This window comes from Eleutherodactylus coqui, chromosome 9, assembly GCF_035609145.1.
Source record: "Eleutherodactylus coqui strain aEleCoq1 chromosome 9, aEleCoq1.hap1, whole genome shotgun sequence".
Lineage (NCBI taxonomy): Eukaryota > Metazoa > Chordata > Amphibia > Anura > Eleutherodactylidae > Eleutherodactylus > Eleutherodactylus coqui.
This window is the reverse complement of record NC_089845.1, coordinates 89,229,367-89,255,750: the sequence shown is the minus strand read 5'-3', so window position 1 is coordinate 89,255,750 and position 26,384 is coordinate 89,229,367. Positions and strand designations below refer to the sequence as shown.

Sequence of the window (26,384 nt, the reverse complement as noted above, 5' to 3'; positions counted from 1 at the left end):
CCTAAGGAATCTTTATTAAGAAGTCAGCCTGAAGATTATGTAAATCTTAAGGTAAATCTACACCGGTGTTTTTGTCTTTTTTTAACTTTACTGGGAACCTGTGCAGGCCCAACAGCAGCATAAACTAAGTTATGGTGCTCTCAGGGAATATGACAGGGAGTCGGGTGATGTAATAGTAATAATCTTTATTTCCCCAGTTGTCTCCACGACAGCACCAATTGAGATTGCCTCCTCCTGGTAGGACAGGAACACACAGAGGTTAAAAGCTCCCCCCCTTCCCCACTTTCCTCAGTGTCTTCCTGTCCTGCCAGGAGGCAGGATCTCTGAGAGGAGCTGGTGGAGAAGCCAGCCAGAATTACTTACAGGCGGATCGGAGGGCAGTGGGTCAGCCTGTCCTCCCTTCCAAGCCAGACGACTCCCGGGACGCCACATGGGGTGGTAACCCCCGGCCAGGTTCCTCCCGCGGCGGCCCATGGGGGGTACAAAGCCGGAGCCTCAGTCCCTCTCCCCCTCCCGGCAGAAGTTACAGCGCGGCACTCCAGGAAGCCCTTTGACAGCGGGGGGCGGGGCGCCCCGTCACGTGTCCAGCGCGATGACTTCATCGTGTCTGCATCAGGCGCGGAGGGGGCGGGGCTTAGCGCAGGAGCGCGAAAATTTAAAAAATAGGAACCTGAAAGAAGCCAGAACAGCACTACAGGTCGCAGGGTGTCTGCAGCACCGGTACAGAAATGAGTGCTCCAGCCCCAGAGACAACTGAAACCTCAGCCTCAGCGGCCGTAAGTAGCCAGTGCGGCAAAAATACAATGCAAATATCCAGTATGTTGTGTATGGAAAAAATGCATATTCACCCGCAAAAAATGCTTTGTTTGTCAGGGGGGATAAAAAAGACATCCCCCCCCCCCCCCCCCCCCCAGAACAAAACTCAGAAAATGCGTGGAATGCGGGACGAGACTGCCAGCTACGTACCAGAGGCCTCTATGCAAGGCATGCATAGCTAGGCTAGTCAGAGAGGAATTGGGGGGATTCATGGAGGACGTTAGGAAGCTGGTGAAAGAGGAGGTTAGATCAGCCCTAACGTCACAGCCGGCGCCGCCAGCGAAACGCCAGAAAAAGGCGTATGTTCTCGACGAGCCTTCCGACTCCGAGAGTTCTATCGGATCAGAGCAAGAGGAACGGGCGGCCGAGGAGTCCTCAGATTAGGAGGACTACAAGAAATATTTATTCCATCAAGACGACTTAACAGAATTAATTAAGTCAGTCAGGGCTACACTAAAAATGGAAGAGCCCAGAGAGCCACGTACCCTACAAGATGAGATATTCGGGGGACTAGGGGAGAGGCGCAAGCATACCTTCCCTGTCCACAAGAATATCACCAAAATAATCCAGAAAGAGTGGAGGAAACCAGACGCAGGCTCCTTCTCCGCTAGAGGGGTAAAAAGAAGATACCCATTCGGGGAGGAAGTTTGCGCAAGCTGGGAGGAGGTACCTAAGGTAGACGTCCCGGTGGCCAAAGTAGCCAGGAGGAGGACGACCCTTCCCTTTGAGGACGCCGCACAGTTAAAAGACCCCATGGATCGCAAAGCGGAGGGCCTTCTAAAGAAATCATGGGAGGCAGCGGCAAACATACTTAGGCCAGGGATCGCAGCCACTTGTGTGGCGTGGACCCTGGGGGTATGGCTAGAACAGCTGGAGCTACACCTAACCAATAAGACGCCGAGGGAACAGATCCTAAACTCCCTTCTGATCCGGTGTATGGCAACAAACTTCCTAGCGCACGCCGCGGCCGAAACTGTCAAACTCTCAGCGACAGCTACAGCCCGGTCTAACTCAGCCAGAAGTGTTATGGCTGAAATCGTGGTCAGGCGACCTAGCCTCAAAAAATAAGCTGTGCGCCCTCCCGTTCTACGGCCAGTTTTTGTTCGGGCCGGACCTAGACAAAATTCTAGAGAAAGCGGCCGACAGAAAGAAGGGGTTCCCCGAAGAAAAGCCACAAAGAGGGAAGACCTTCTTCCGGGCTCCAATGCAACAGCCCGAGGCCTACCGAAGCAAGGGTAAGACAGGCCGCTGGAGTTACCCCAAGGGGGGGGGGGGGGGGGGGGGGGGAAGAGGAAGAAATATCCTCTTCAACCCCCACCAGGGGGAGCCGAAGCAGAGACCCTGACACCATCCCTGTAGGGGCAAGGCTGGGGAACTTTGTGGATCAATGGGCTGCAATCTGCGAGGGCCCATGGATCCCAAAGATCTTACAGCAGGGATACCAGATAGAGCTGGTGTCCATCCCCAGAAGGAAATTCATTATCACGGGAGGCTCAAAGCGACAGTTACACCTACTAAGGCAAAGCGTGTGCGACTTGCAACAACTAAACGCAATATCCCCCGTACCGCGAAACGAGGAAACCCAGGGCCATTATTCCAGGCTCTTCCTAGTAAGAAAACCCTGCGGGAAACATCGGATGATAGTAAATCTGAAACCCCTGAACACCTGCGTCCGATACAGAAAATTCAGAATGGAAACCATCTCCTCAACGAAAAAGTTGATTCCCAGAGGAGCCTACATGGCATCCATCGATTTAAAGGACGCTTATTTCCACCTACCGATCCACAGGGGGTTCCGGAAATACCTAAGGTGCGCAGTGGACATGGGCAAAGGAATAGAGCACCACCAATTCAGATGCCTGCCCTTCGGGATATCCTCAGCCCCCAGATTCTTCACCAAAATTATGGCAGAGGTAGCCGCCTACCTGAGGGGAAAAAAAACAAAAAAAAAACGGTCCTAATAGTACCCTACCTGGACGATATTTTAATAGCAGAGTCCATAGAACTCCTAACGAAACACCTGGAGATAGTGCTAGAGCTTCTCCAGTCATTAGGATGGATCATAAACTGGGAAAAATCCAGCCTAGATCCCGACAAGCAGAAGACGTTTCTGGGAATAATGCTCAACTCAGAATCGCAATGCTCCTGCCTACCCGAGGAAAAAATACAAAAAAGCCGAAGGATAGTCAAAACCTTCCTACGAAGTCGATCATGCACAATTCGGGAAGCAATGTCTCTCCTGGGAAGCTTGACATCATGCATTCCAGGAGTGGCATGGGCCTAGGCTCACACCAGAGCCCTGCAAGCCTTAGTCCTATCCACGTGGGACAGAAGGCAGTCCTCTTTAGGAGCAAGAATGTACATCCCAAGCGCGGTGAAAACATGCCTGCGTTGGTGGGCATCCCCAGAGAACCTGCGGAGAGGGGTTCACTGGCTACAAAAGCCAGCCACTCACATCACAACGGACACAAGCGCCTGGGGATGGGGAGCGCATGTGGGGAACCAGTTCTTTCAGGGCCCCTGGCCTCAAAAAGGACAAAAGAACAGTCCTCAAATTACAGAGAACTACAGGCAGTATGGCAGGTTCTACAGCAGTTAGGGAACTCGCTACAGAACCGGCATATAAAGATACTGTCAGACAATATCACCGCGGTCGCCCATATACGACACCAAGGGGGCACAAGATCTCCCGCCCTGCAAAGCATCACACAGAAAATTTTTCACTGGGCAGAGGGCCGGATCCTCTCGATCACGGCAACCCACTTAAAGGGGACGCTAAACCAAAAAGCGGACTTCCTCAGCAGGAGGCAAATAGACCCAGGAGAATGGTCCCTCTCCCTAGAGGCATTCAGAATCCTGACCAACCGGTGGAGGACCCCACAGTTGGACCTGTTCGCAACCAGGGAGAACGCCAAAGTAGGCAACTTCTTCTCCCTCCGGCCAGGAGATCGTCCGACAGCAGTAGACACCCTAGGCCAAGACTGGGGACAAGGACTGACGTACGCCTTTCCTCCTATACCACTGATCCCCAGGGTCTTACAGCATTTCAGAACCCAGGTATGCACGCTAATCCTGGTGACCCCCTTCTGGCCGAAAAGAAGCTGGTTCAGTCTTCTAACAACATTAAGCGTCCAGGACCCAGTCACCTTTCCTACCTGGACAGATCTTCTATCGCAGGGGCCACTGAACCACCCAGGCCTAGACAAACTCCATTTAACGGCATGGCTCTTGAGGAATCCTCACTAAGAGAGAAGGGATTCTCAGAGAGTAGTAGAAACCTTAATGTCCAGCAGGAAAAAGACGACCAACCTGATCTACCAGAAGGTTTTCCTCATGGAGACAGGGAAGGGATCGCGGGGATTCTATCCCTGACACTCCGCTAATCTTGGAGTTTTTGCAGGAGGGCCTAGAGATGGGCCTCTCTCCAAGCACGCTAAAGGTCCAGGTCTCAGCCCTTAGCGCCATTTGTGACACAAAGTTCGCAGACGACAGATGGGTCAACAGGTTCCTAACAGCAGCAGCTAGATTACGGCCCAGGCCCATAAATCTGTTTCCGGACTGGAACCTTAATTGGGCTCCAAGGGCCATGACAGCGGTACCGTTCGAGCCGATCGAGGCACTACCCATAAAAATGCTTACGATCAAAACCATTTTTTTAGTAGCCATCACCTCTGCAAGGCGGGTTAGCGAGCTACAGGCCTTGTCCATCCGCCACCCGTTCATGAAAATCGCAGACACCAAACTAGTATTTAAAACAGACCCTGCTTTTACGCCAAAGGTAGTATCAGAGTTTCATAGGTCCCAGGATATAATAATCCCCTCATTTTTTAGTAAACCAAAGAACGAGGAAGAAAAGACCCTAAGCTGCCTGGACGTTAGGAGAGCAGTCCTAGCCTACATAGAGGCAACGAGCTACTGGAGACGGGACGACAACTTGTTCGTCCAGTTCAGTGGCCCAAATAAAGGTAGCAAAGCAGCAAAAAGTTCCATAGCCAGGTGGATCCGCCTGGCCATCATAGAGTCCTATAAGGCCCTCGGGAAGGAAATCCCGTTAGCTCTTAAAGCCCATTCCACAAGGGCAGTGGCATCCTCATGGGCCGAACACAGCTCAGCCTCGGTCGAGCAGATATGCAAGGCCGCAGTCTGGAAGAAACCCCACACGTTCGTTAAGCACTATAGGGTAAAAGTGCAGCAGGACGAGGACATGGCCTTCGGCCGCAAAGTCCTCTCGGCAGCAATTCCACCCCAAGAAAACTTTAGTTGGTACGTCTCAATTGGTGCTGTCGTGGAGACGACTAGGGAAAAAATAGATTATACCTACCCGATAATCGGGTTTCCAGTAGTCTCCACGACAGCACCCGTACCTCCCCCCCCCCCCCCCCCCCAATAGAAAGTAGTATAGAATATAATTTCCAAAAAAAAAAACCCCGGTTAAGGGAAGAAATTTAAGTTGAGCTCCTACCCCAGCAATTCGTTAGAATCCACTGAGTAAAGTGGGGAAGGGGGGGAGCTTTTAACCTCTCAGTATGTTCCTGTCCTACCAGGAGGAGGCAATCTCAATTGGTGCTGTCGTGGAGACTACTGAAAACCCGATTATCGGGTAGGTATAATCTATTTTTTATATAGCGCCACCATATTCCCAAGCGCTGTTTTTTTTTTTTATACTCACCTGCTCCTGCGATCCAGCGGTGTGCCCCTCTGAAGAAAATATGACTCTATTTAGAGTCCCATGTGCTCCCATAAAGCTGTATGAGAGAAACTTTGAAGAGTCAAATTTCTGTGCTGTGTCCCCAAACTTCAGAGAGGGACACCGTTGGACCATGGGAGTGGGAGAGTATAAAAAAAACACAACACATCACCCGGATCACTGCCATTTCCCCTAACGGCACTATAACTTTGTTTATGGTGTTGTGCGGACCTGACAGATTCCCTTTAAGGCTATGTTCATACGGTGGAAACCACCACAGAATTTTCTGTGCAGATTTCACCTTTAAAACCATGGCAGGCAGACACTCGCAGCTATTCTGCAGAAGATTCACACAGTGATTTAGCCCTGTTAATGGTCAAAATTCACATGTGGAATTCCGCTGCGTTTCCATGCAGATCACAGTCAAGAGGCGGCATGTCACTTCTTCACTGGACAACGCATCGGAATTTCGCAGACAGATTTTGTCCATTGACATTTGTGAATCCACGACAAAACCATGAATTTCTGCTGCAGTTTTACAGGCGGAATCTGCGCAAAAAAAAAAAAAAAAAATCACAGCACGTTCCATTGTCTAAGCGGTTTAAAATGTGCCAAATTTATTAGAAGGGTGTGCTTTTAATGTTTGGCCCAAAATCACCTAAACTATCTTATCTACACTAACATAAAATACGTAGTCTAGTAAATACAGTCTTCGTAAATGTGAGACTGCAGTCAGGAAGCCATTCAGTCTCCTGCTGGTTGTCCTTCATCCTTTGTGCTGATCATGCCTCGTTATGTATTTATATTGCTATGAACACGGCGTAAATGAGGCCTCATCAGGAAAACCTGCAGCAGATGAAGAATAATTCACATCTACAAATTATTAGCATTTTGTTTGTTTTTACAGCCTGCAGGATTGTGGAAGGTAATTAATGGCTGTGTACTTTATACAGAGATAAAATAGAAAATAGTTTCCTCAACTACATATAGTGTTCACAAATATCAAAAACAACATGCTAAAATGTGCCAATACTAATAAAGCCTTTACCCCTTTATGACTAATGTATCTACCATCTGTATAGCAGCCATGTAAAGTGGATGTGAGTACCTCTGGATTGTCCAGTAGGAGGCAGCCTAGTTCATAGCAAGCGTACGGCTGGATGTAGAGGTTCTGCTGTCGTCCCTGCTCGTCCTTCACTGCGCGCTGGAAGAACTACCAAAAAAAAAAAGCATAAAATAGCTCTTCAGATATTGCACCATGTTTATCTAGACATTTGTGACAAACGTTTTCAGGCCCTAGGGACATTTTTTCTTGTGGTGTTTAAGAAAAAAAATCCTATGTATTAAAAAAAAAATTGCCTTTTTTTGCAGCAGTTCAGAGATGCAGCAAGAAACTCCACATGTGAATGCAGTCTAAGCAGTTTTATGCTCTGTAGTGAGAGAAGATCTGACATCTCACCTGAACAGCATCTTCTACATTGCCCAGACATTTGTGGATCGCACCAAGGAGTAGATTCCGCAGTCCAACTACAGTCGGATCTACAACTTCATGGCAAGCTTCAGTCAATGTAAAAGAAAAAACACAAAATAACTGATATGTTAGGGTAGTATGTAATGAGTAGCAAGTCAAAGAATAACAACCGTGCAACCTTATATAGCATTCTACTCCTACAGCAAAACGTAGGGCTCTACGCATGTATGTACTCCAGGTTCATGTGTGAGTTCATGTACACACGAGCATAACTCATGGCAACCAAAGTCTCTGAAACCTTGGTAATAAATGGAATTTAAAGGCGTTGTCCAAGATAACAGGTTTGTCTAAGACCATATATCAAAGAGGTCATACTCTCCCCCACAAGTCACCCGAAGAGAGACCCTCTCTAGATAAAAACGTGAGCAGCAATAAGCTGGACAACCCTTCAAAGACATACTGTAAGATTTAGGTCTTCTGTATTCTTCTCACTTTATTATATAACAGTTTTGCTTGTATTTGTGTCATTTTATCTTTTGTAAGCACTGAATTTTTTTTGTGTTAAAGCTTATAATTTTAATCAGCTTAGTCCCTGTTCTGCACCTACAGCCTCAATGGTGTGATCCCTTTTGACTGCTGGAGAGCAGTTTGTGAGTTTGAGGACTTCTTTCCCGCTTTTCTATAAGAAGTGGTGGCATTGAGTATCTGGGGTGTATTGACTGTGTTGCTCAGTTTGCCACCTGAATGGAAGGTGAGTGCAAGATCAAGCAAGTTAAAATAGGTTAACCCCTTGCAGTTGCACCCACGGCACGTGCTGGAAGAGTATGTACGACATGTGCAGTAGTATTTTTTGATACAAAATACTATAAGAAAGCAATTATTGTAATCAGTTACAGTGTATTCAGCCTTATCAGTATCATTGCTTTGAAATTCCATAAATCAAGAATAAAACCATAGACGACATTGTTAACTACTTCTCCAGGAAATAGAACAGCCAGTCTAAACAAGGTGCAATAAAGTAATCAACAACAATAATCTGCACCAATGTAATCAGCGGCATATAATCATGTGGCACCCTTGTGATCAGCTGATGAGTAGATACATAAGTACATAGTAAGTAAAGCTTACCTTATTGCTCATCATATCACAATGCTAACAGAATGATATCATGGACCATTTACCTACATTACCACTCAGCTGACAGTGTAAATGGAATGCTGACTTTCGGACAAATCCTCAACCAACTATGATAAACCATTTCAGAAAATTACCACATCCAGCCAATATGGTTCTCCGTACCTTGACTCATGTGCTGGAGATTGGAGAAGGAGCAATTCGGTAGAGCCTTCCACAGGTACAGAACCTCAATGGCCGCCAGGACACACAGCTGTTTGGTTGGTTTTTGCTTTCTAAATCTGTCACCCTGTTATTAATATACACAGTTTAAAATGTGAACATGTATCATAAAAATCTATAAAAAAACAAACAAAACAAAAAAAAAACCACACTATAAATGTTATGGGGGTACCTATGGTCTAAAGACTCCGGCATCATGACTTTGTGCTGACTGTGCATGGAACCATTAAAATACAAGAACATTTTGACTTTTTTGCTGATTGTAACAGTAACAAAAGTGGCCCAATGAGAAGTTATTTCTTATTTCCACATAAGGAGTTAAAGGGGTTGTCCGGCCATAAACATTAGGTCTCATTACTTCTGTTTGCCCAATACAATGCACTTTGTAATATACATTGTGCATTGTAAATTAGGCAAACAGAAGTTATTCACCTACCTCTTAGGCTGCCCCCCCCGTGTTGCTCCTCAGTTGCCATGGGTTCCGACAAGTCTCTTGTCCTCTTCTTGTCGGGACGACGGAGACACGCTTCTCCAGCACAGCTCTGCGCATGTGCAGAAGAACTTCAGCCGCTGGGAAGCTCAGTTCTGCCTGCAGGGGAGGCGTGGCTGTTGGCTCTTCATCTCCAAGGTAAGAATGAGTGGAGGGGCGGGCTCTCGCGGGGGTGGAGTGGGGTGGGGGGTGGAGAGGGAGAGATGGATGGATGTGTGTAGGGGGGGGGGGGGGGTGTGTGTGCAGTGATGTGTGTGTGTGTGCTAGTGGTGTCTGGAGACCCGGCTGTCAGAAGTCCCAGGGGAAGGGGGGGGGGGGTGGATGGATGGATGTGTGCAAGGGGGAGGGGGGGGGGTGCAGTGATGTGTGTGTGTGTGTGTGTGTGCAGGGACCCGGCTGACAGAAGTCGGGGGGGGAGGGGTGTGAGAGGGGTCGCTGTGGGAGGGGCACTATGAGGGCATGTTTGTGTGTGGGGAAATGTTTTGTTTTACTTTAGCAGGGTGGGGGGGGTGGCAGTAGGTAGCTTTGCAGTGGGGGGCTGCAGGAGAGTTCTCTCTCGGCTCTCCCCTGCCCCTCTCCATTCACTATACACTGTGCTGCTGTTTACACTCATGGTAGGATTTTATCGTGAACCATGAGAGTATAACAGTCTCCCCTGGCCACAACCCCTCTGATTATAGTATGCAGCAGGGGGCGGGGCCTGGGCGGGGAGAGACTGTAGATCAGTTTAATAGAGGTGGGCGTGTCGTGGGCGGGGCTAGGACGTGAGCTGAGGGAAATCCTGCCTTTTCATGCCTCTTACTGCCATCGGGAGCGCGCACACAGAAGAGAGAGAGCGCAGAGCATTGTGGGAAGGCAGCACAGAGGCGCCATCTTTGAAAGCTGCAGTGAAGATCAGAATCTAAGGTAAGAAACTGACATTGCAGCTGATCTGCCTGCCGGTTTGAGCCCCTGTATGCTGTCTGTTACTATCCTTACTGAAAGGAAAGCAGCAGCATTATAAAAATTTTTACCCTGTGTGGCCGGACAACCCCTTTAAGCAATGACTGGTACAGATAGGGAGTCGCCCAATTTGATGACTGGTGCATGCTTCCTACAGAACTCAAGGGAAAAGGTGCTACTATCGTAAAACACAATTTAAAGGTCACTTGTGATTTTTTTTTTTTAAATCATTCATTCATTCATTCATTAGCTATTCATTCAGTAGTATATATAAGCGAGCTAGTGTTACCCTGTTTAGTTATTTCTATCTGTCTGAAACGTCTGGCCTGTTTTTCCTCAGATGGTCATGCGATCTCAATTCTGACCATCTCACATATAATTGGTGTTATGGAGTCATTTTTCAGTCAATTTCTGTGATGCTGTTACATGCAGAGTTATTGATGATGATCACACACAGTTATAATAGAGGAGATTACAGCTCATCCTCCTAACTGTATACATATTAGATGTAGCTTATTTAGGTGAACATACAAGGTAATGATAATTAAACTGTACCCCCAGCAGAGAGAATGGTATAGTCTCAGCTAATGTATCATGGGATACATGTGAAACAAAGTGAAATAAAATCTCAGCCTCAATATAGTGCCTGATAAGCATCAGATAGGGGGCTACACTGCAGGGAAGGGGTTGGAATATATAGGGGTAACCCCCAGAGTGTGGCAATCTATCAGGTGAGGGGGTCAGGCTTGTAAAAAATGTGTTTTCGCTGAAGTGGCTGTTTAACTTCCATTGAATTCATTGGGGTGCAGTCACTTCATCCATTGTACGAGTGTGCCTGTGCAAACGTTGTACTTGTTCATCTCTTACCAGAAGTAGTAGTGCTAGTAGTCAAGTAATAGAAGATTTTGACCCTGTGAGGATAAACACTGGCAATGCTTCCCATGTAACATTTCTAGGTTTTTCCATTTCATCATTATCTTTAACCAATATTAGACAAACCTTTTTCACTGAAAACTGCTCAATTTGATTGTTTTTTCTCTTGAAAAGCTTCTGGACGTCTCTAAACACTTCCTGGGCACCATCCACCTCTCCTGTGGCACCTTGACAGACTGAAATTGGAATAATGAAGTTGCATATTACAGGACAGGTTAACTACAACTAGCTGTTTTATAGCTTTACACATTACAAGAACGGCTTTATATGATTTGTTTTCTGTGTTGTGTGATAGCGTCACATGATCAAAATGGGCCACAGACACTACAAACATGGGGTGGGGGAAAGACTAGACCAGTGCTATGGGAACAGGTAAAAATTGGTAAAGATACGGACTTATTTTATCAAATGTAATCCTGTGGAACAGTTATTTTAGGACCACTTAAGCATAAATGTGACACTAATGCCAACATCAAAGAATAATGGTCATTTTTATTGACTAGCTAGCCCTGCATTTTGGGGAGTAAATCCAATAAACTCCGTTACAAAAAAGACCATAAATGGACTACGGGATTCAGTTTTGGGCTGCAGAGTCTATAAAGGATATAGAAGAGCTGGCGAGGGTTCAAAGGCAGGCAACTAGATTATTAAATGGGTTGAGAGGTCTCTCCTATAATGAGACTAGACAAAAATGGCCTTGTTCAGTTTGGAAATGAGACGCTTAAAGGTGCATTTACGCCGCAAAGATGATTGTTCAAAAGATGGCTGATTATGTTGCATAAACTACTACTTGGTACTAATGCCTATTAGTACCAAGTAGTATCGTGTGAGCTTCCGGGAGCTGAAATCAGGGAACAGAGCGCCCACTGTTCCCTGATTTACTTTCGCTTTGTTCTGCATCAGGGCTGACAGCTGAGACAATGCAATTAGCTGTTATCAGCTATAATTAGAGATGAGCAAACATACTCGGTAAGGGCGATTTCGCAATCAAGCACCGCGATTTTCGAGTACTTCACTACTTGGGTGAAAAGTACTCGGGTGCGCTGTGGGTGAGCGGGGGGTTGCAGCGGGGAGTGGGGGGGGAGAGGGCTCCCCCCTGTTCCCCGCTGCTACCCCCCACTCCCCTCTGCAACCCCCCGCCCAACAGCGCACCCGAGTACTTTTCACCCGAGTAGTGAAGTACTCGAAAATCGCGGTGCTCGATTGCGAAATCGCCCTTACCGAGTACGTTCGCTCATCTCTAATAATAATGATTTTAAAAGGTTGAATTTAATGGGTCACTGTTTTTTTTTTCCAACCTATACAACTAGGAGTATAGAACACTAGTGACATTACACACAGACCTGAAAGGGTCATTTTTTCCTTTGGAAACCTTTTGAAATGTTAAGGCTGCATGTCCACGGGCGATGATCCGCCAGCATCCACGAGCGGCGAATCATAGCGATTCTCCGCTCGCAGGATCTAAATGGCGGCACATCGTGATTTGTCACGGTGCACCTATCTATTAGATAGGCTCACTGTAGAGATCCGACAGCGCCAGCGCCCACCCTCTCATCGCCCGCGGTAAAATATCGCTAGCGCTATTCCGTCTCGGCCATGGACAGGGGGCCTAAGAAAAGTAAAAAATTGTGACTGGTGGGGAATCTGAGCACCTATCCAACCAATTACCTAAACAAGGAGTTGTGGCACCCTTCATCTCCCACAGGCTTTTCCTCACCCCTCCTCAGATAGTGGAGTACGGGTAATATATTGTCCATGGCTCATTCTATGCTCCCCGTTACAAAGAGTAACGGAAAGCTAATGGACGTTAAAAAGGGCCATGGTAGAGGCAGCCTATTATTTTTGCAGTCTGAGGGGCCCCATCACACAGGCTCTCACCAACTAAAAACCTCTGAAATTAAGTTTTCAAAAACAACAGAAACCCTTTTAATTTTTCATCAAAATAAAGGTCTCCACCACCCACCTGCTGTGAGATAGGCGTAGTAACACTGCGACCACCTTGATTCATTTTTTAACCGTTCAAAAGATCGGAAAGCATCCTTAAAGTTCAATTCTATCATGCTGCACCAACCTAAGAGAGTAAATAAGAACATGAATTTTAATGAAAAAAACTGGTTAGCGCCGATAGATGGTGCACTGTCCTCAAGAGGAATGCATAGGGCCAACAATTCCTGTATGAAGGAGATCATGCCAAGTGCAATTTTGTGTGACAGATGCCTTGTGACCATAAGCACTTGTTTGCCCAACATCTTGTGATCTCCCTCTTACTAAAAGAAAACAGAAGGATCTTATCACAACTGTGTTACTGAGGTTGCCTGCAGTGTTGGGGGATGGAAAACAGAATAAGTCTTACAATAAAAGGTGTTGAGGTGGCCATACCCACTGGATGAACCGCTAATTTTTGTGGGATGAATGTGAATGGGTTTGCCCTGACTCCTGCCAGCAGACATTGGGGAGAAAAATGTGATTGTTCCCAGCAAGAGAAACCACGTAATCTTGTAGATATGATACCTTTAATGGCTAACAAAAATACATGATGTAATAGCGAGCTTGCGAACCAACGCAGGGTTCTTCTTCAGGCTTAATGGATTGGATCTGAAGAGGCATGGATATTTATACACACTTATAACATACATACTTATGACAAGGCACAGATATGGAGGGGATTGGTTCGCATTGGTTCGCACTTAAAGAATTCTGCAACAGAAAACAAACTTTTTTTTTTGTCTAGGCACTGATAGCGGAGTGAAAGTTTTATGGTCCCTAAATTACTGTTGGGGGGGGGGGGAGGCTAGAAATGCTACTTGATACCGGAGAACCCCAAGGTTGGAACATTCTACATGCTTCCAAAACTACACAAAGCTGGCAACCCGGGAAGACCGATTATCTCAGGTGTGGGTACCCTCACTGAAGGAATCTCAGGATGGGTGGAAGGAATCCTCAAACCACTGGTGAGAAACACAACCAGCTACCTGCAAGACACTACGGACCTACTGAACAAACTGTCAACCGTAGGTCCCCTCCCCAATGGCGCCATCCTGGCCACTATGGATGTGGAATCCTTATATTCCAACATTCCACACGAGGATGGACTGACTGCCTGCCAGGCGCACCTTGAGGCCAATGGGGTCGCCTCTGATGCAGTGCTACAACTCACAAGATTCATTCTCACACACAATTATTTCTCCTTTGGCAAAGAGATATTCTTGCAACTAACTGGAACCTCCGTGGGCAGTAAAATGACACCGCAATATGCCAACCTTTTTATGGCAAAACTGGAAAGTAACTTTCTGGCTTCCTGCCCCAGCACACCATTGGCCTACTTCCGCTACATTGATGACATCATGATCATCTGGACCCACACCAAACAAGACTTAATACAATTCCATGAGAGATTCAATGCATTCCACCCCACCATAAACCTGACATTAAGCTACTCGTATACAGAAATCAACTTTTTGGACACCACCATAAAGATTTTAAACAACTCAATACAGACATCCCTGTACCGAAAACCGATTGATCGACCTACATACCTCAGATGGGACAGTTTCCATCCTAAACACATCAAAAAGTCCATTGTCTACAGCCAGGCCATCAGGTATAACTGCATCTGCTCCAACCCAACAGACAGAGGAACATTTGTACCATCTTAAAAGGACATTTATAAATCAGGGCTACCATCCCACCTCAATTGATGACCAAATCACCAGAGCCACCAAGATACCCAGAAATCAACTACTCCAATACAAGGAGAAGGAAAGGAACAATCATGTGCCTCTAGTAGTGACCTACAATCCGCAACTAGAGGTACTAAGGAAAACCGCAAGAAAACTCCACCATACCCTACAGAAGGATGACCGTCTGAAAACCATATTCCTGGACCCTCCGCTTCTGTGTTACAGGCAGCCTCCTAACTTGAGGAACTTTATAATCAGGAGTGCATTACCCTCTGACACACAAAAAGGAACTTATCCCTGTAATGTAAGGAGCTGCAAGACCTGCTCACATGTACTGACTGCTGACAGGATACGGATCCCCAACACAAGGCATCACCTCCATAATCCTTTTTTTCTTTTTTATACAACAGTATTTAACATTAGATAGGATGCTACATGTAATGGTTTTATGTGCAGTTTTTATACCAATGTTGATTCTAATGTTGGTGTATATTTTTGCTGAATAGACAAGACATTTAACACTTACCGATCTCATACAAGCAAACATGCTGTATCTCTCGCTGCTCGGTTGCAAGCTCTAGAGCGGTGTGGAAGGAGGTCAAGGCACTGTTTATTTGACACTGCAAAAGAAGCATGAAATTAAAAATATTTAGAACATGTTAATAAGTCTAGTTCTACAGCAGTAATGCGCAGGATTAGCTATCCATATTTCATAAGGAAAGAAGTGAATACACAGCACATCACGTAACAAGTAATTTAGTCTATGCAGTATCAAAGTTTCACCATGAGGTCACAAAACGCATCATGTGGTGAAATATTTTAATACAACAGGGAGTAAAGTTTACTTCAGCTGTCAGCTATCTTCTGTGGCTTCCCCATTAATGTACCAGGTTCGGCCAATGCTGGCCCTAGGTTAGATGGCACCCTAAGCAGACCTCATTGTGGTACTTCCAGTCATGAGAAAAAAATATATAGTCTATATTGGGCTGATAGGCAGCCTGCTTGTACTCTACTTGTGCAGAAAGCAGCAAGGTAGCAGCATGCCCACACCAGAACAGGTCAGTGAATAAATGCTTTACCAGAACCAAGCTCATAACATAAATAAAGCACCAGAACCAACCTCAGTACATAGATACAATACCAGGACCAAGGTCAGTACATAAATACAAAAGACGTGTCTAAGCACTCCATTCACGCTTGACTAAATCCATTGTGAAGAAAAATGGACTATTGCACCAATAGGTTGCAACAAAGAGACTGATCAACCAATTTGTCTACAGAACTTCAACCAAGGTTCTGCTCAAGTGAAAATACTCTTCAAATTATTGCTGGATCTGGAGAACCTATTCAAAGCAGCCCATCACTGTTTGGACTACAAATTTTGGATACTTCTTTGGATAAAGATATCATTCCAAGAGGTTTAAGGCTGAAATTACCCCCCACATTGCAAAATGACGATGCTTTGTGATTCTATTTTACATAATACTAGTGAAGCTTTGTTGTCTCTGCTTTGTAAGAAACGGGATTCTCTTGTAATGCTCCTAATGATCAGATTGAAATAGCTGAGGTTTATATTAATACGTTCAAGGAACAGTCTGAATTTGCCAGCTGTGACAGAATTCTTCAAAACAAGGATGTTGAAAAGGAAATGTTGCATAAAAAAAACCAAAAAAAACACTGGACAGAGAATGAAAAGATTACCAACCTGGGAAGTCAAGTTCTATGTCAAGTTCTATGTCAAGACAGACACAGACACTTATTATATAAATGGAAAAGACCAACAGTATGGTTCCTATTGGGAAGGTTTCCACTTATCAAGCCACCCACTACTGAGGCTACATGCCCTTCTTCCTTCCAAACCACTCCAGGGAGCGCACCTTCCACCTTATTGAAGACATGGAGTTCCTTCTAAAAAACATTTTCTTTTCTTTTGACTCGCAGTTATTCCAACAGGTAGAGGGGACTGCGATGGGCACAACATTCACACCTAGTTTTACGTACTTGAAGGTTGGTGAATTCGAGAAAAGACACATTATCCCAACATCAGTGGTCAGAGGAAATCAAACTGGATAAGTGCTCTATTGATTAAAGAATCTTTATATGGGAAGGTAAGTCTGAAGAATTTGAGGCCTTTAGGACATCTCTACATCAGAACGACTGGTGTCTAAGATTCACACGCAACAACTCCAGGGAATCTATTGACTATTTAGATCTGACACTGAGCCATGAAGGGGGAAAGATCTTTCACAGAACCAGGAGGAACACCTGGATGACTAAGATAAATTTCACTGTAAGGGTTCAATTTTTCTCTAAAACATAACTTTTAATAAATAAATATTAAAAAAGGCTTGTCAAGCAAGTCTTAGGTGGGACACACGAGATAAAACAAACGAAACAAAAATCCTCCTTAACTAAAGTCCCCAACCCGTGTATGGGGAATTAGACAGGAGATGAGAACTGAATGTTAATTCAAGTTTCTCTTTGAAAGTAGCCAGATTTATATAGAGGAAGTACCAGATATACAAAATAATTCCATAGTCTGGATGTAGTTATATGGCCAGCCCTATCAAAAAATAGGCGTTCCCAAAAGTAGATCTATTAGTATCCACCTTTTAGTTCCAAACCAGACCGATACCAATCCTCTATATAGCAGGAGGATTTGTAGGCGGCTTGATGGTTAGGTCTGATTCGAAGCTAGGAACTTTACAAGGAGTGAATACTCCAGAGAATACAGCTTTATAGGATTTGGAAAAGGTCAAATTCGAAGGTTCGACGCGTTTCCGCTACTTGTAATGTAGCATCATCAAGAACCAAGATTAAAGGGGTTGTCCCACGATGACAAGTTAAGTTAAACACTTCTGTATGGCCATATACATGCACTTTATAATATACATCATGCATGAAATATGTGCCATACAGAAGTTATATACTCACTTGTCTGCCGTCCTCGCGCTGTCTTGGCATCCCCGTCGCCATGGAGCCGTCTAATTTCTCCCTCTTCAGTCCTTTTTAGACGCACTTGCGCAGTCTGTAGTTTCCCACTGTGAACGAGCCGCTCCAGCGTGCCCGTGCGATACAGCTCGTCTGCGCATGCGCAGGCGAGCTATCACTTCACGGGAGCGCGCTGCGGCGGCCATTCAGCTCCCGGCCTCCCATAAATAGTGGTGAAGGCACAGTCAAGCCGATCACCCCGGACCAGCAGCAGCCAGCCGGGACCAGCAGCCAGCCATCCGGGACCAGCAGCCAGCCGCAAGCCATCCGGGACCAGCAGCCAGCCGCAAGCCATCCGGGACCAGCAGCCAGCCGGGACGAACAGCAGCCAGCCAGCCGGGACGAACACAAGCAAAGCCGTGCAGCCGCCTGGGTAAGTGGGGGGGTCGGGGGTGCTGTGGGCGCTAGGGGGACTGTCTTTGTCCCGGACTTACAATCGGGGTCCCCTGCTGTATTGATGGTGGCCTACCACTGGGCCCCGGGCACTACCGCAGTGTGGTTTAAAAGAAGGGAGAAACAGCTGTTTGCTTAATTCTCCCGCAGACTCCACCTCCCGCTGTGATGCGTTCTGCCGACCAGCCAATGGCGTTTCATTCATTAAAATTGCACGCCTCCACCGATGACGTCAGTCACCTGATCACGTGACAGGCGTCTCGGGAGCACGCATGAAGGGCTCCTGGAAGCGCATTGCACTGTGGGAAAATTACCGCGGTGCACCATGGGACTTCATAGGCGCCATCTTAGAGAGAAGAATTTTATAAGTTGATAATTCTTCACATCGGTGAGTAGGAAGCGGTTTAAAAACCGCTTTAAAGTGCTGTTTTATGGGGGGGGGGGCGGCGACAGGGGGAATGGGCTACTTTAAAATTTTTATGTTTTGTCACGGGACAACCCCTTTAAGGTCTGTGCAACTCTAGGATACAAAGTCCCAGAATCAATCTTGAGTTGGATTTGATATAATAATAGATCAAAAACAGCTTAAATCCTATAGACTGGATCTAGTACGGTTATAAATTGCTTGAAATGATCCTAGGTTAGATCAACTAGACTAGTCAGAACTTCAGGTGAGGGATAGACGATCCTATCATCTTAGGCTTTTCTATGTCTAAGCTCCAAGTAAATCCCCACCCCAATCCCAACAGGAACAGAAAACAAAAAAAGGCAGCAGCACCAGCCCTTATGGTAGCCGCCAACCAAAAATCACATTTAGTAGGGCTCGTAACGTAAAAAGCATTTGGCTCCAAGTAAACTTAAGAGCAAAAGCTCTATCACAGTTTACCTCCTTCAGGTAGGTTGGTGGTTTCAAATGCAGTAAGAGAAAATACAAATGCTGTTTTAACATTAAAAACAAAATAGTTCCTTTCAAAAGCAATGCTACAAAGTGAGATTTATCAGATTAATTTTTATCAACTCTACTTCCAATTTTGTCCTATTTCCTTGAATGTTCGTGTGGATTACAATACATTAGCAGAACCACCCAATGTCTACACACTTGAATTAATAAACACAGAACTAATACTAATAATGGGTTTCTCAAGCACAGCGCAAAATATGGAGCAGCTATGCAGAATTGTGATTTTAATGACTAATATTACGGCAGGTACCGCCTAATGTGAAAGACAGGGTTGACATCTTAAAACGACGGGAAATATACTGGATTTTTGAGTTAACTTTATTCCTTTTTTATATTCATTATAACACACGTACATACCCCTCCCATAGCTCACCTGCACCTAATGCTTTATTTCATTGCATTTCATTATATTTTATTATATATTTCACTTCCATTTTCCATTTATTTATTACCCCCATCTTAGTTTATCTGTTCCTTTATCTATGCTCCAGTACTGTTTTTTCCCCCCCATCCCTGTCACACCTTTCAGCTTTGAAGTTTGTCCATCCTTCCCTTGCCATCCTGTTAGATCTGTATGTGCATCTTTCCTACCGCCCACTCTGAGCTTTTGTTCACCATCAGCGCATGTGATGTATCTTCCTTTCACTATTCTACAACTGGAATCCCCTCGTTACAGTGCGCATGTGTCCTAAGAAGGGATATCCTAACCTGTATTGTCATGTGTTCGCTTTCCCTGGGTGGGTCCATGAAATGAGTGCATGTGTCCTAAGAAGGAAAATCCCAACCTGTAACATCATGTATTCGCTTCTACCGGTGGGTCCACAAAAGGAGTGCATGTGTCCTAAGAAGGAAAATCCCAACCTGTACCATCATATATTCGCTTTCCCAAGTGGGTCCACAAAAGGAGTGCATGTGTTCTAAGAAGAGATATCCCAACCTGTAACGTCATGTGTTCACTTCCCCCGGTGGGCCTGTGAGAGGAGTGCATGTGTCCTAAGAAGAGATATCCCAACCTGTAACGTCATGTGTTCACTTCCCCCGGTGGGCCTGTGAGAGGAGTGCATGTGTCCTAAGAAGAGATATCCCAACCTGTAACGTCATGTGTTCGCTTCCCCCGGTGGGCCCGCGAGAGGAGTGCATGTGTCCTAAGAAGAGATATCCCAACCTGTAACGTCATGTGTTCGCTTCCCCCAATGGGCCTGCGAGAGGAGTGCATGTGTCCTAAGAAGAGATATCCCAACCTGTAACGTCAGGTGTTCGCTTCCCCTGGTGGGCCTGCGAGAGGAGTGCATGTGTCCTAAGAAGAGATATCCCAACCTGTAACGTCATGTGTTCGCTTCCTCCGGTGGGCCTGCGAGAGGAGTGCATGTGTCCTACAGATTCATGCCACTCTTTAAATATCCCTCCTGGCATTAGTTACCTGCCACATCCTCTCCATCTGAACGCATTCAGGCCCCACATGCGTCCAGGAATTCTCCCCCGCATCTGCATTCAGTCTACCCGGTAGTCCTTTTGCATTGAATTTTCAATGTACATCCCCTTTTTCATCCACCTCATTATAAAGGTACTGTATTCCACTACAATTATATTTTTGAATTAGACATTTTTACCTATTTCTGTGCTCGGCCACCAGTTTGGTTTATTTACCTATACATTGCCATCCTTCAGCTGTCTTTTCTTTGCATATTACACCGCCAATTTATACCAACTTTTATTCTGTCCCCATGTCTTATTCGTATCATTATGAATTAATGCATTAGGTCATCATGAATTATCCATCCATTCAATTAGTCACAAAATACTTCCTCCGAGTGTAACATATAATCAGGATCATCATTACACATCGCTTTTCTTATTTATGTCCCCATCTAATTACAGCACCGTGAGCCATTAGCTTTCATAGTTATTGGTATATTCTTTTTATGATATTTAATAGCGAACATCTTCTTCCACTGCCATCTATTTATGGGACTGTGTTTTTTATTATTTATGTTGTATTGATTGACACATAACCTTACTAACCTTACTTACCTGACAGATTCAATTCTCCACTTTTTAGGTTATTTTATTAGTTATGAATCATTTCCATTTAAATAATTTTGTTTGGACTTTTCTAATCTGCCTCTGATTTTGTGCCATAAGGTATATCAGATTTCACTAGCCTCCATCCTTGTAGAATTATCAATCATGTGCCGATTTAAACTATTTCTTGTATTTATATATTTACCATACGTCCAATTGTTTTGCACCCCCCATTAATTGTTTCATACTGTTTTGTTTTCTTTTAATGTATTTTTTGATTTCTTTCTACATTGACTTTACTCTATGTTGTGATTAGCATTCTATCCAGTATTCTGAAGAAGGGACTGGGTCCCCCGAAACGTGTACTATGCTGGTTTTATGTTCAATAAAGAAGAGTCAGGTTTTACTTCCAGGCCTCTACTGTCATCTATCAAGGGTTGCAGCAATCAGCTCAGGTCTTTCGGTTTCATTCTTTCTCCAGGACATAAATGCAGGTCTAGAACCAAGCTCATAACATAAATACAGTAGTAGAACTAAGCAATTGTGCTGTGGGGGTGCTCAAAGCGGCACCTCGAAACATCAGAAGGGAGGAGATAGAGCCAGGAGGAGGGGGATGCATGTAGGTCCACAAGGTGCTGCCGCATTGAGGAAGTTGATCATCTAGCTAGGTGGACCCAAGGAGGGGCAATCACCACCAACCCACATCCGCATGGTGGATGGAGTTCCACACAAGTGCATGTGTCACACGTAGCAGGCTAGCCAGGTTTTTAACTCAGTGGTTTCTATAACTGGCCTCAGGACATTCCTGGTACTAGTTATCTTGAGGGACACAAACTATTAAATTGATAAAAATCAATATGTAATACAAAAGCAAATGAGAGAAGTAAAGATTTGCCCTGATAAATAGAAGATGGAGAATCACCTGCTATGTAAGCAATAGGACAAAGAAATCTATTTTAGATTTTGTAGCTTCATTCTTCATGTACTATGTCCTTCTCTTATCTTCTCTGTAGACGAGTACTGACACTAAGCTATACACATGCATGTATGTACATACTGTAAATAGGTATAGTCCATGAAACATCCTACATGAAAGCACGATTGTGATATCACTAGGCCCCATATACCAAGGATTCACATGAATGGTTATGCTGCCAGTCATGTCCTCTTCTTGCTGCTCTGAAGTATACAGTATGACTAATGGCATTAAGGACTGAACATGAATTACAGTAAAAGTCTAGGGCACAAAATGTACTTCAAGTGTTCTTATCCACCTACGATCAGTGTCAAAATAACAACGTGAAGTCTTAGACTAGAATAAACCTTTCTGAATGTAAGTGAAGTGCCCGTTCCCAATTAGTGCAGATCTTACCAGTGTTTCTTTGCAGCAACGTATCTGACTCAATCGATGTTAAGAGCAGCCGACAGTGAATGTGTCATCAGAAAATGACCTCATGTTTAAATCATACTTTTATGTTAAACTTATTTTGTAAGTATTTTAGGGATGTTTTTTTTACATTTTCTATATCATGAAGGGCTCCTGCCCACGGACAGATATTTGCAGCGGAATCTGCGGCGGGCGTCTGCAATGCAGATCCGCAGCAAATAGCACCCAGAGCATGCCGTGGGAAATCGATTCTTCCTACACATTTGCGGATACCAATTGCTGTTCCGCAAGCAGAGGAAAAAAAATCGCAGCATGCTCCATTTTTGTGTGGATTCGAATACTGGCAGCTTCCGTTGAAGTCAATGAAAGCCGTCCGATCTGCGACCCTTCCGCAATCACTGGGAAAAGCAAGACTTTCAAAAAAAATAAAAAATCTGTACTGCGCTTGTCCAACGACTCGCCGTGCAGACCATTCGCAGCACAGATGAAAATGAACAGGTATACACGGGCGCTGCTGTTGGCAGAGTCGGATTTCACATGCGGAATCCGGGTCTGCTGTGTGCAAATGGGACCTTACTCAGTTTTAGGGTGACTACCCACTACAGTTTTTTTTTCACTGCGAAATTCGCAGCGTTTTTTTTCTGCAGGGGTCTATGGGACTTGTAATGTTAAAATCGCAATCGCGCAAAATCGCAATTTACCGCAAAATCGGATATTAAAGTTACATGTCCCATAGACCCCTGCTGGAAAAAAAAACGCAGCAAATTTCGCAGTGAAAAAAAAACTGTAGTGGGTAGTCAGCCTTAAAGAGATCTTGAAATCCTGCAGTTCTCACACTAACTACCAAGCCATCAATCAGCTGACATCTCTTTTTCTGCAGGGATTCCTTATCAACAGACATTTCATTACAATCATAGGTAGAACTGCAATGAAAGATAAAACACATACACCCACCACCCTGTTTCCATGAAAATAAGTCCTACCCCAATAATAAGGCCAACCCTGATTTTTGGGGGGTAGGGGGTGTTTCCGATTGGTTCAATGAGCACCGCTTCAGCAAATCACAGCAATCTCTTGCTGGAGGCAGGGTATTCAAGTCCATTACCAGGAAGACAATGCTCTCTCAGCGCTGAGGACTACACATAAGACTGCGAGAGGCCGTCTGCTAGGTAAATATTAAGACGCAGTGCCTCTTTTAATATAAGGGTCCTATTTTTGGGGAAACACAGTATATATTATATAAATATAAAACACGGGGTGCACTATTCATAAACAGGTGATGCTCATAGCTCCCCTCATCCTCTCCCTCTATATTGGCTACTGCAAGCTCACAGAGCATGCCCACTATACTCTTCCATAGAAGTCAACGAGTCATGTCCAGAGTTTAGACTACAGTATCCCATGGTCCTTGTGACTTCTGTAATATATATATGTCTAAATGCAGTCAACAGTATCTCAGGCAGGATCTATAAACAGAACATTAAACGAGAGTAGAATAAAAGCAGTATGTATCAGTATCTAGCTGAAGCAAAAAAATATGGAAGTGATGCATTCCCTTTAAGTCGCACGACACGTGCTGTGTGACTGTATCAACACCCCAGTACTGCTTTATGTGTTACACAAAGTATGAGACGTGTGTGCAAATACTGATCAATAATCAGAAATAACGTGGCCAGCAGCATAGATATAGGATATTCCTGAAATATCTGTGATGGTAACTTATAAGAAAGCTTAGAAGGGGAAGAAATACCTCAAGTCGTTGGACTCTTCCTTTAAAGAACATGAATAGCGATGAGTTTGGATATGCTGCTTCTTTCTTGTGAAGAATCTCTTTTGCCTCCTTTAGTCCTGCTTGATTATCACTTCCATCTAGTGCAAAAAAAGGGCGGACTACCGTGTGGTACCACAACAAGGATAGCCTGGAGAGAAAGGGAAAAGATCAGCATGCCGTAGTTATAAAGATAAGCAAAATAGGCGACACTGAAAATGAGGATGTGAAAACAAGTGCAAAAATTTCCGCGACATCGGACATGAGTCCTAGGCAACGATGTGCATGTCAGCCGCTGCTCCTATAAAACGGGAGTACGTTATACCACCACCACGTTAGTCGTAGCCATCTGATCTTAGCTAAACTATTCACATGCACATAAGCGCATTTTGGTCCAGGAATATGCAGTGTATTAACGGACTGAAACTGGCCTATTCCCTACGTATTTTAGCCCTGATTGCAATTTTTTGTACATGGAATCGGTGCATATTTACACGTTCAGAAAACCCCGCAAGAAGGGCCATTCAATTTATGCGCAAATACGTAGGGAGAGGAGGGGACGGGGGGGGTGGATGGTCACCGGCCGGCACAGGGTCCGATTCAGTTGTGGGATCTTGGATGAGGAATCTGGCTGGTTTTGAAAACTTCAATTTGTGCTGTGGGATGTGAAGCTTGCCTTGTTTTGTGTATAATCAGGTCATACAGTTTTGAAAAATGTTGCACTGGTTCAACTGCAAGAAAAAGCAATCTTTGAACTTACAAACTAATCGCTTCCAACTGTATCTCTAGTCTTTTGTATCCTTTTTCTTGTTTGTGCAAGGCAATGATCTCTTATTTTTTCTGCACTAGTCTCTTGACCTAGCCGTATTTCTAACATGCAAGCATAAGTCACAGTCAACAAGCTCCTGGCGAGTTCAGGTATTTGATGCGTTTTATCTCAAACACCCCCGATGCAACTAATGAAGGCTTTGATTAGTTGCATCAGGTGTGCTTCCAAATGTGAGCTGTCATGAGGGATTCTGTTCGGGGGGGGGGGGGGGGGGGTGAATAAATTCTTAGACTGAAGTAGTCATTAAAAGTGGCATTTTGTGTTGAATTTGGATAGACTTGTTAAATTAGTTGTCTTGGGCCATTTACATTCTTGTTTGTAGAAAAATAACTCTAAAAACAGTTGAAAGTTTGTAAATTTGGCAAATATTATTGCAATTATTTGCAATGGAGGGGGGGGGGGAATAATTTTGATTGCAACTGTAGGTCTTTCCACATGCGGAAAACAGGAGGCAATTAAATGACTGTACAGAAAACCTTAACTCTCCAGAATAAGGCCTCTTTCACACGCCCTTAGGCTGCATTCCCACGAGCGTATATCGGCTCGGTTTTCACGCCGAGCTGATATACGTCGTCCTCATCTTCAGGGGGGAAGGGGGATGGAAGAGCCAGGAGCAGGAACTGAGCTCCCGCCCCCTCTTTGCCTCCTCTCCGCCCCTCTGCACTATTTGCAATGGGAAGAGGCTGAACAGGGGCGGGGCTAATTCGCGGCACTTAGCCCCGCCCCATCCCACCTCCTTTCATTGCAAATAGTGCAGAGGGGCGGAGAGGAGGCAGAGAGGGGGCGGGAGCTCAGTTCCTGCTCCTGGCTCTTCCATCCTCCCCCCCTCCAGATGAGGACACAGTATATCGGCTCGGCGTGAAAACAGAGCCGATATACGTTTGTGGGAATGCAGCCTTATGTGTTTTTAAGGTCATTCATATGTGCCATGAAATCGCATGAGGGAAGAATTGCTGTGATCAGTCTCGAATGTTAGCCGTGTATTTTCTGCCATTCACACGGGCGGCTGTTGCGCATCCAAAAAAAATAAATAAAAAAAATGCTATAGTGCGGAAATCCATCGATCAGCAGAAATCCTCGGAATGACTTCTTATGCTTAAATAGAGCCAGCTATCTTCTAGTCCAGTGTTGGGCGCAGCTAAACCCCTTCCCTTTTTTTCTGCTTCTGTTGAAGTCTACGGAAGCTTCCTGCGTATCTCAGCAAAAGATAGGGCAAGACCTATCTTTTGATGAGGCGTATAAAATTGGTGACTGGAAAACGGTATCATTTTTTTCTAGCGCGATTTTTTTTTATGTTCATCTGAATGAATACATTGGAATCCAATGCTTCAGATGGTCACAATTTTTTGACGCGGCTAAATAGCGGTATATATATATATGGTCTTGTGAATAAAGCCTAAAACTAACTGAAACATAAAAAGTGTATGGACTGGTACGATAGTTCAGTTTGATCGATGTAGGAAGAGGGAGGCTTGGGGACAGCGTGTAACAACCAGAAATAGTTTTTAATAAGGATCTCAATTACTGCAATGTACACTACTATGGTGGATCTTAGGAGCATGGGTTCTGGATTCTCTCTCACACACACGTATTTAACAAAAGTCAGTCATATACGTAAACTACACTTGTGACATTTTTCTCCAATAGACTTCTTGCCC

General features: G+C 44.9%; 1 protein-coding gene across 1 annotated transcript in view; it reads right to left on the bottom strand.

Annotated features, from left to right (window-relative positions):
- TTC39C (tetratricopeptide repeat domain 39C) overlaps positions 1–26,384 on the bottom strand; it is a 95,241-nt gene that overhangs the window by 6,348 nt on the left and 62,509 nt on the right. The window contains exons 6-12 of the mRNA XM_066578036.1: positions 23,880–24,048; positions 14,902–14,995; positions 12,659–12,766; positions 10,762–10,871; positions 8,274–8,397; positions 6,963–7,060; positions 6,612–6,716 (exon numbers count right to left, since the gene is read on the bottom strand). Of these exons, the coding sequence (XP_066434133.1) occupies positions 6,612–6,716; positions 6,963–7,060; positions 8,274–8,397; positions 10,762–10,871; positions 12,659–12,766; positions 14,902–14,995; positions 23,880–24,048 (808 nt within the window). The remainder of the gene's footprint in view (positions 1–6,611; positions 6,717–6,962; positions 7,061–8,273; positions 8,398–10,761; positions 10,872–12,658; positions 12,767–14,901; positions 14,996–23,879; positions 24,049–26,384) is intronic.